The sequence below is a fragment of the Cryptomeria japonica genome, chromosome 1 (genome assembly GCF_030272615.1).
Source record: "Cryptomeria japonica chromosome 1, Sugi_1.0, whole genome shotgun sequence".
Taxonomy (NCBI): domain Eukaryota; kingdom Viridiplantae; phylum Streptophyta; class Pinopsida; order Cupressales; family Cupressaceae; genus Cryptomeria; species Cryptomeria japonica.
In genome coordinates this window covers 597374752-597385113 of record NC_081405.1, presented here as the reverse complement: position 1 = coordinate 597385113, position 10362 = coordinate 597374752, and the positions used below count along the sequence as shown (strand labels likewise).

At 36.5% G+C, this 10362-nt stretch overlaps 1 protein-coding gene across 4 annotated transcripts; it reads left to right on the top strand.

The window, feature by feature from the left end:
• Positions 1 to 3387: 3387 nt before the first annotated feature.
• On the top strand, positions 3388 to 7628 carry LOC131027821 (pentatricopeptide repeat-containing protein At2g13600). Of its 4 annotated transcripts, XR_009102543.2 has the most exons (4): positions 3388 to 4373; positions 4700 to 6207; positions 6312 to 6375; positions 6478 to 7628. XR_009102543.2 is itself a non-coding variant. In XM_057957923.2 (2 exons), exons 1-2 carry the CDS (start codon positions 3620 to 3622, stop codon positions 5863 to 5865), a joined length of 1920 nt encoding a protein of 639 aa, XP_057813906.2. In that variant the 5' UTR covers positions 3388 to 3619; the 3' UTR covers positions 5866 to 7626. The 4 variants fall into 4 exon arrangements, 1 of the variants encoding a protein (XP_057813906.2); XR_009102542.2 differs by having other exon boundaries at positions 4700 to 6375; XR_009102541.2 differs by having other exon boundaries at positions 6312 to 7627.
• The last annotated feature ends 2734 nt before the right edge of the window (positions 7629 to 10362 follow it).

Sequence of the window (10362 nt, the reverse complement as noted above, 5' to 3'; positions counted from 1 at the left end):
CCTAGCTATTTGTGCCAAAGAAAACAAATCCTAATTGGCACCAAGAAAGGCCTAGAAGGCCTCCATATTAACTTGGCTAGTGGGTTGAGAGCAACCAAGGACTTCAGCACAACTTTTGATTGGCATAATATTAGTATCAACAATATGAGTAAGGCCATGCAACAAATCCACACCTATCTTATCATTTTGCACCATACTTTTTAATCCTTAAATTAAGGGGATTACCTCATTGTCTGTGTATTGTTGACCCATCCATTGTTGAAGACTCTCAAATTCATTGTCAATCTTTTCCAATTGGTCAATAGTAACCCTGGTTAGTGATTCATCCACATAATGAGGAGTATGAGGAGAATGGGGATAAGTGATGCCATTTGTTGAATTAGAGGAAGCACCAAAATTCACATGGAATAAGTTATCCTATTGAGGCTCCATATCTTTAATGTTTAAACCTTGGGAAGCCTTAAGTCTACAACTTCTCACTAAAATATTGTATGTAGGACTAATGGTAACAAAACTCATGCACAAAGGAGGGAAAATAAATGAAACCTATGATTAAACAATGCAAGTATTTGTAAAAATGATTGATTAACCAATTAATTAAGTAGTTTTAATTGTGATATTGAATATTAGATGCCTCCAAGTCTGAACATAACATGTTATAATAATCAAATCTAAAAACACAATTGAAAAATTATGCAACCCACAAGTCAATTTTAGAATAATAAATTAGGGCTTTTGTGAATTTAACATCTAAATTTATGCAGTTCAATTGCAAATATGATTTATGAGTGCAAAAATTAATGTTAAAGTGCATACAAATCCGATCTTAGATGATAAATCAGAAATAAGCATAAAAGAAGTTGGTTTCACAAATATGTATTGGGGGAAATTTGGAATTAGGGTTTCAATTAAGATAACAAAACCACTAACAAGCCAAATTAGCCAACACAGTGAAAGAGGGGTGAATCCAATAGATCTAGCCACAATCCAAATATGGAAAGGGTTTATATTTTAATTAGATTCATTGGTTATTTCTAGTTACCTTCTTTCTTAGTTGAAATTGGAAGGTAAATGTGAAAATAAGGTAAAACAATGCATAATTGAACTAACTTGTTGAAAAAAACTGCTACAAATATCCCATGGAGCCACAAAATGAGATTTGGGCAAAAGAAGATGTTTAGAACCTGTTCCTAGAAGTTTGACCTGATTTTTCGAGGCCAAGTAGTACAGATTAACCCTAGTCCTCTGAATTTCGCTTCATCAAAAGTTGAACCTATTAGTCGTTGTTGAATTTGTTAGAATCTCTGAGTACAACTCCTCAACTTATTTCTTGCACACAGAAAGAGAGGGAAAGATGTTATGGATAGGGGTTTTCCTTAAGTCAAACCTTGGTTTAGGAATTAACCTTGAAATTGGAATAGTAATTGAAATGGAAACTACTTCAAGATGCTTTCCTTTTGAGAGAAAGCCCAGATCTAAAGTAAAATGCTTGTAATTGAAATTTACAAGTTGATGAAGTTTTGTTTGATCCTCATGCAAGGGTTTTAGTATGGCTTGTAGAATGTCTTCAAAGAAGGTTGATCATGGATGCCATCATAAACTTGAATTCACTTCTTTTTCAATACTTGATGAATGATTGATTGCTTGCTTATTTAAATTTGCTAGAGTGTAATAGAAATCATTAGATGGCTTAGGTTTCAAATGAGAGGGGTAAACCTACTTTTATACTTTACTGCTCAAAAATTAATTGAATTTCTAAAGTAGGTCAACACATGATCAAATTTCCTGCTCACCTAAGATGACCATTATGAGGACCAAAAATGGGTCCTAGTTAAGAGGACCAGGGCGTTGGGCACCTTGGTCTTGACAATCAGGACTCGGTCTTGGAGGGAAGACAAAGGAGATGAAAATGTAGGTCTATGGATGGTGTGAGTAGAATCAAAATAGGTATCGGGCATCAAAAGTCAAATCACCAAGGTGAGATCTACGCAAGGACAAAATTGTATGCAGATACAATTTATGATGCTACAACAATATGTGCAATTATTTTATTTGCCATCGTTATAATAAAACTGAATGAAAATTAGACATTTGTATCAATTATTTAGGATAAATTTAGGAGATATATTGTTCTCTTCAATAAATTGTGTAATTAACATGAAGAGATTTTTGTAATTACTTATTAAATAAGCTAAATGTTTGTATATATAATATATATTATTCTTAGTGAAGTTATAAATTGTGACATTTTAGCTAGGTAGGTCAATTTAATACATTTTATCAAACGTAGAATTAATCTAACTAATTGAGCAATGAAAAAATGAATTAGAGAAGTTAACTACTAACTACTATTCTAGGAATTAAGAAATTCAATGTAAATGGATGAAAGCATTTAGTCTTTCAAGTTTAATGTTGAAGAATAAGTTTGATGTAATGTGGAGTTTTATTTGTTAAATGTGTTTTGTGAGATTGATCTTGTCTATTACAAAAGATGCTTTAACATGTAGAAGTGATTTATAAAATGGAACATGAACTATGTGTGTGTGTGTGTGTGTTAGAGAGAGAGCGCTATCCCCCTCTCTCTCTCGCCCATCTTTTTTTCTCCCTCCCTCTCTACTTCTCTCCCCCTCCTCTACCTATCTCTCTCGCTCTCTCGTTCTCTCCTCCTCTATATATTTATCTCTTCCACCTCTATCTATCCCTCTCTCCTCTCTTTCTTTATCTCTCCCTCTCCTCTACATATCCCTCTTTCTTCATCTCCATCTCCATCTCTATCTCTATATTCCTCTCTATCTCCATCTCCTTACCCCCTCCCCCTTCTCTTCCCCCCTTTATCTTTCCCTCTATCTATATCCATCTCTCCCTATTTCAAACATAACCTAAGCATATTAGTAATGAAGCTTGATCATCTTTGTAATTCAGATTTTGCTTCAGTCTTGTTTGGATCCTTATAAGTGAATTCATAATTGATTTGAAGCTATCACTCTCTCCTCTCTTTCTTTATCTCTCCCTCTCCTCTGCATATCCCTCTTTCTTCATCCCCATCTCCGTCTCCATCTCTATCTCTATATTCCTCTCTATCTCCGTCTCCTTACCCCCTCCCCCTTCTCTTCCCCCTTTATGTTTCCCTCTATCTATATCCATCTCTCCCTATTTCAAACATAACCGAAGCATATTAGTAATGAAGCTTGATCATCTTTGTATTTCAGGGTTTGTTTTAGTCTTGTTTGGATCTTTATAAATAAATTCATAATTGATTTGAAGCTATCACTTCTTCATTAAGACTTTTGTTAAACAAACAACATAATTTGATAATTGAAAAAAATAGACCAACATTTCCTCAACATTTCCTCACCTTTGCACCTGACAGAATACCCTTTGCATAGCAAGGTGCAAATTTTTAGGTTATACCTTAAAAAAACAAAGAGAGCAAACAGCAATATACATTCCCAGCCAATCGATCAGCATGTTTGGAGGGTTACTTCTGACATCTCACCATTGACACAATGATCGTGTAGTCCAATTCTCTAACACCATGATTTTCTGAACACGGGATAGAACCATCAGGTCGGATGTTTCTGAACAACACTTGGCTTGTGAAAGATTTGCCTGTAATAAAATGGGTATAGTCTGCAGTGGCCACGATAAACAGCTCGTGATGCTATCTGTGGAGCCAATGCTACAAATGCAGCTTAGAATGTGTTCAAGTACCACCACTTGTAAAAAACAATTTCAACGCAATAATGGTAGCAGTACTCTTCTCCATCACATCAAAACAGCCTGTCAGCCAGGCCGTTTGAAGAAGGCACTTCGTATATTGCAATTCCCAAACAACCCAATCGACTCCTCAGCCTATGTCTCTCTCTTGCAGGGATGCATTCAGAAAAGGTCTTTATCACAGTCAAAATTCATCCATGCCAACAAGAATGGAACGGAATATACAGCAGACAGAATCTCGGCCAACACGCTTGTCAACATGTATGTTAAATGTGGAAGTTTGCGGGATGCTCGTAAAGTGTTTGACGAAATGCCTCGACGAAACGTGAGATCGTGGACCGTCATGATTGCAGGTTATGCCAGGCAGGGACTACCCAAGGAGGCGGTCGATTTGTTTGACCAAATGCAAAGCTCGGGTGTTCAACCCAACCAATTCACATTTTCCGCTGTGCTGCCAGCCTGCTCGAATTTGGGATCACAAGAGCGGGGTTTGGAAATCCACGAACAAATTATAAGCAGTGGGTTTCAGTGCGATACCATCATCCAGACTGCCCTCATAGACATGTATGCGAAATGTGGAAATATGGTGAAAGCTCGTGAATTGTTTGATGGAATGCCTCAGCTAGATGTTTTCTCCTGGACTGCCATGATTGCAGGTTAGGCTAATATTTGCCGGTTGGCTACTTTAACTAGGATACTTTACTAGAGGACGAAAAGCCTTAAGCCTCCACCGTTCGTCCCCTTCCTAAAAATTACTTTAGAGGTGAATTACCTTCCCTTCCCTAATAAAACCATAAAAATTGGAAAATGTCTAGATATCCTTTGGTACAAGAGTTTTCCCTCTATAATTACTTTGACAGGAAAAAAAAATGCTATTAGTGTAAAGGCGTGGGGTTATCCGAGATTACTTTAAACGCTCAGGTTAAATCCCACCTAAATAGAAATTCTGATATAACGTTTCTTAAATTTTCACCTATTGCAGGTTATGCGCAGAATGGGCAGCAAGAGGAAGCCCTGGAGATTTTCCGGCAGATGGAAAGGGCAGGACTGAAGGCAGATGTCAAAACCTTGGCTAGCGTGCTCCCAGCTTGCACCAATTTGACAGCTTTAAAGAATGGTATGGAGGTGCATGGAGTCATGATTAGGAGAGAATTTCAGTTAGGAGTCATTATGGAAAGTGCACTTGTAGACATGTATGGAAATTGTGGAAGCATGGAGATTGCGAGGAAACTGTTTAACAAGATGCCGCGACGAGATGTTCTTTCCTGGACAGTGATGATCAAAGGGTGTGCGCAGAATGGCGAAGCATGGGAGGCCCTGAAACTTTTCGAACAAATGGAACAAGTAGGTACGATGCCAGATCAGAAGACATTCACCACTGTTCTTTCCGCATGTGCTAACTTAGCTGCCGTGGAAAAGGGAATGGATATACATGAAAAGATAGCTAGATTGGGATTGGAGCTGGATGTTGCTATGGTGAATTCCCTAATAGATATGTATGCAAAATGTGGGAGGATAGAGAAGGCCAGGGAAATGTTTGACGAAATGCATGAACGAGACGTAACAACATGGACATCAATGATTTCTGGATATGCCATTAATGGCCGCGGCAAGGAGGCGCTCAAACTCTTTGAAGAAATGAAACAGTCTTGCATAAGTCCAAATCACGTCACAATGCTTTGTGTTTTGTCTGCCTGTGCTCATGCAGGTCTGGTGGAACAGGGTTTTCAATATTTCGATTGCTTGAGCAAATTTTATCACATACAACCCATGATGGAGCACTATTGCTGCATGGTTGATCTTCTTGGGCGTGCTGGGCGCCTGGATGAAGCTCAAGATTTTATCAATAAGATGCCAATAAAGCCAGACGCTACTTTGTGGACATCTTTGCTTGGTGCCTGTGCAATTTATAATCATGTAGAGTTAGGAGAACGTCTAGCGGATTTCCTCTTTGAAATGGATCCCCACAATCCTTCTCCTTATGTGCTCCTCTCAAATATCTATGCTGCAGCTGGCAGGTGGGATGACACCGAGAAGATATGGAAAATGATGAAAGAAAAGGGGGTGAAAAAGACACCTGGCTGTAGCTGGATTGAGGTTAATAAACAGGTGCACGCTTTCCTCGTACAAGACAGATCACGCCAGTGAATATAGAGCATCTACAAAGAGTTGGAGATATTAACTCAAGAAAATGAAAGTGGCAGGCTATCACCCCGATTCAAAATTTGTTTGACTGATGTTGATGAGGAGGATAAAGAGCATATAGTTTTCTACCGTAGTGAGACGTTGGTCATTGTTTTTGCATTGCTGAGTTGTCAAAAATCTCCAAGTTTGGGGATCACCACTCAACAATCAACTTCATCGCCAAGATTGTTGAACAAGAGATTGTTACGGGAATGACAAGTTGTTACAAGAATGGTCAGCGTTCTCGCAGTGATTATTGGAGATTATTGGCGATTATTAGTTTAAAACAAGATTTTCGAGGAATTGGTAATGCTCATCTACTTCCGCATCTTTTTTCTGGAGATCTATTAAGTTTTATGGTGCACATTAGTTGCATGAACAATATGAATTATGTTGTTTTTCTATGGCAGCCTTTAGTTCTAGACTTATCAACAATTGTTCAATGAAGGCATGTATATTTCCCAGATCGTCAAGGTGAGGATTTCCAAAATTTTCCATGTTCTACGTGGTGGCTTCTTCCAATTCAAAGGAGATAACATGTTCCAAATCTGATACTAAATTGACTAAATCGTCCAGACTATGCCATGGAGAAATGTTCTCAAAGTGTTAGAACGAAATCATGCAGAGATCTAAAATAATCTAAGGAAAACGCAGGGGATGAACAGGAGGTGGCAGGATAGCAGGAACACGTAGAAGTAGAAATTTAACCCATTCAAGATATATCAAGATTCACCAAGATTCAATAAGTTATCCAATGCTAAAGAGCAGAATTTGGTCCCATGCAAATGGGCGTCATACGGGACAGAAGCACAAGATTCTTCAATCAGTCATTTAACACAGAAGGAAAAGAAAACTTATTATAATTTTTCAGTTCCATGAACCTTACTATGGAAAATGAGATGACAAGAATCATGATGAAATTACTACGTTTCCAGTTATAGCTATTCTTGCGTATCGTAAATGTTGATTCACTGAGTTGTTCAACTCTTCAGTTGAGTTGAGGTTATATTAAGAATTACAATAAATTTTGAGAGCAAGTAAAGATAAAAGGTTTTTCTCTTGAGGTCAGGGCCAATCCAAGCGCCAATTTGGTATATGAAACCTCCTCGTGGAAGTCCTACAATCCATTCACCTGAAATATTGATCAAATTTGTACCTCTTTAAGCTTCTACACTTTGACTTGGCTTGGTAATCAAGCCTTTTCAATCCTTTTCAATCCTTTTAAGCCTGTGTCGATTTTGAGTTTAAGCATGCTTCTTTTTAGAGAAAGGGGCAACGAGATCCCCACTACGTGAAATTGCCAAGTGAGTTTAAAAAATTTAAATTTACTCCCTTACTATATACTCTACCATGATGTAATTGAACTTAAAGAGGGAGCACCTTTGAAATGAGATTTTTGGCACTCGGTTTCCTTATCTAATGCCTTAAGGGAAATTCTAGCAATGAAAGTGGCAGAATTTTTTTTAACCCTGTGATCCTGTTGGAGAGCCATTCACAATTTCTGCATTAAATTGTCTTGAAGATGGTCTGCAGATCATCTTTGTTATTTTGTTGCTGCTCTATAAAACCTTCATTTGGTATCCGAACCAGACCAGCAGCTGTAAAACCTTCATTTGGTATCCAAGCCAGACCAGCAGAGCTAAGGCCAGGCTAGGAGCCTTGCTCATCTAGAATGTGGTTCAAGGGGTGCTGAAAAATAAGTAAACAAAAATAAGTACCACCTATGCTAAGATGCATATTATTCTGGTTGTTAATGTGTTAATGGACTTCAATTATCTAGTTTACTATTTTAATAATAGGAGTAAAATGACAAGTAAATGTGATCTACTCTCAATATAATAATACTTAGTTGGGAATCAAAATGCTATTGGAAACGAAAGAGGATAAAGGTTAAGAAATTTTGTTTCATCATTTAGTGAAGGTCGATGTTTGAAGGGGTTGTAGAAGTGTTTGGAAAGCTTTCTCAATATAATAAGGGGTTCAAGGTATCCTTTTAATGTAAGGAATGCTCATGACATATAAGGTGTGCTTCTAACTTGTAGAGCACATTAGTGACTCACAAGGTTCATAGGTGACCAACAATAGGTGCTAGTGTCTTTTTCTTTTAAGCATCTACAACTTTTAGGAGTCGAGTACCTTAATTTTTTATGCCCACTTTATGTGCATATTCAAAAAATGAGTAGTTTATTTCAAGATATCACTTATTGAAGATTGAAGGGGCATAATGGTGTGTTATGTTTTGGAGACTACCTAATTTAATCTCCTAAATGATATATTTCAACTTCAACATAGTAATAAAAATTGGAATGTATGTTTCATATGTACAAGAATAAATATGGTGTTTATACGAGCTAAAACTAGAAAACCCTTGTGGGCTTACCACTAGTTGTGATCTATTCTTAATATAATAATACTTAGCTGGGAATCAAAATGCTATTGGAAACGAAATAAGATAAGGGTTAAGAAATTTTGTTTCATCATTTAGTGAAGGTAGATGTTTGAAGGGGGTTGTAGAAGTGTTTGAGGGGTCCAAGGTATCTTTTTAATGTAAGGAATGCTCATGACATATAAGGTGTGCTTCTAACTTGTAGAGCATGTTAGTGACTCACAAGGTTCATAAGTGACCAACAATAGGTGCTAGTGTCTTTTTCTTTTAATCATTTACAACTTTTAGGAGTTGAATACCCTATTTTTTAATGCCCACTTTATGTGCATATTCAAAAAATGAGTGGTTTATTTCAAGATGTCACTTATTGAAGATTGAAGGGGCATAATGGTGTGTTATGTTTTGGAGACTACCTAATTTAGTCTCCTAAATGATATATTTCAACTTCAACGTAGTAATAAACATTGGAATGTATGCTTCATATGTACAAGAATAAATATGGTGTTTATATGAGCTAACACTAGAAAACCCTTGTGGGCTTACCACTAGTATTTTGTTGTGTGTAGTGCCTTAGAGGGGTGAGTAAGGTGATGAAGGGATCAGTTAGTGTGCCCATGGGCTTGATAATGGAAATCCAATCTTCAATAATGGATATTTTCATAGTTAGGTTTCATCAATAGAGGAATTGTACGCGAGAATAAGAGGGAATTAAAAACTCAATCTCATTTGGGAGAGTATAAGGTTAAAAGGAGAAAAAGAAGATTGTATAGAGGTAAAAAGAGAGTCAAATAGGATATAAATAGATTGCTAAGTAAAGCATTTGTTAGAAGAAAACACTATGACAAGCCATAGAGCTTTTGGAGGGATTCGAGATTGAAATTTTAAGTAGTATCTAGGTAGATAAAGTGAGGAACATGGTTTAATAGTAGAGGGAGTTTAGATACCAAGATTTGACACACTAATGGTGGGTTTTTAAGCTTGAAAACGAACAAGATGAATCCTAATCACTAATAGGGGTGATATACACCAAAATGAGTGTAGAATATAGATAAAAAAGTGTGAAGTATACAAAATTTGACTCTATAATATCTCCTCAATGGGACTCCTTTTCTTGGCATCATCTTTCTCAAAGTACATATAGATGAAATCTAGAAACTATAATTTGGAAATGAGATGTAAAAGCAATTGATGTTGAATTAAGATATGAAGATAAAAACTTAGAATCAAATTGATGAAATGCAATAATCTATGGTTGATATATACATATATGTGTATTATATGTATATATAAAGACACACACATACATATATACATATATACATACATACATATACACATATATGGAGATATACATATATGCATACATGTACATACATATATATACACAAATGCATAAATATGTTACGAGTTCTATTGGGACCCTTAATTATAAAATATAAGGTTTTAATGCATTGTTATACATACCAAAAACTGGATCAAGCCAACAAAAATCACCACCTAATTAAACCTTAAAATAACCTGCATCATCCTACCACACAAGAGCTTGAAGCTAAAATAATGGGGGGAAAATCACTTTTTACACTATTATCCTTCAATGTTCCATATGTGGATAAAATAAATTATAGCAAAAAATAAGATAACACCCATGAGCCTTTAAGGAGATCATTTCAATCCAATCAACACCTTTCCTAACCCACAATTGCTTGACCTAAGTAGGTCATCCCTTGAACAATTCATAACATAATGATGACCACCTTCCTTTCTTAGTTCACACTAAGTTTCATTTTCCCTTCTCCACCTAACTTACACACCTAGCTCCAACCATGGCCTCTTCAAGCATATTGGTCCTTCCTAGGATTTAAAGATGGCACCTTTGGAGTGAAAATAATGGAACACCCATTATCTCCTTATAGATTGCATATAATGCCCCATTTGAAGGACCAAGGAAAAAATCTATAGAACAACTTTTTATTTGAAACAACTAAAGATATGACAACAACATGTCACACTTGCACTACAATGTGCACATGAGTGTCATATGGAACATTACGACACAAAGGTATTGACAACTAGAG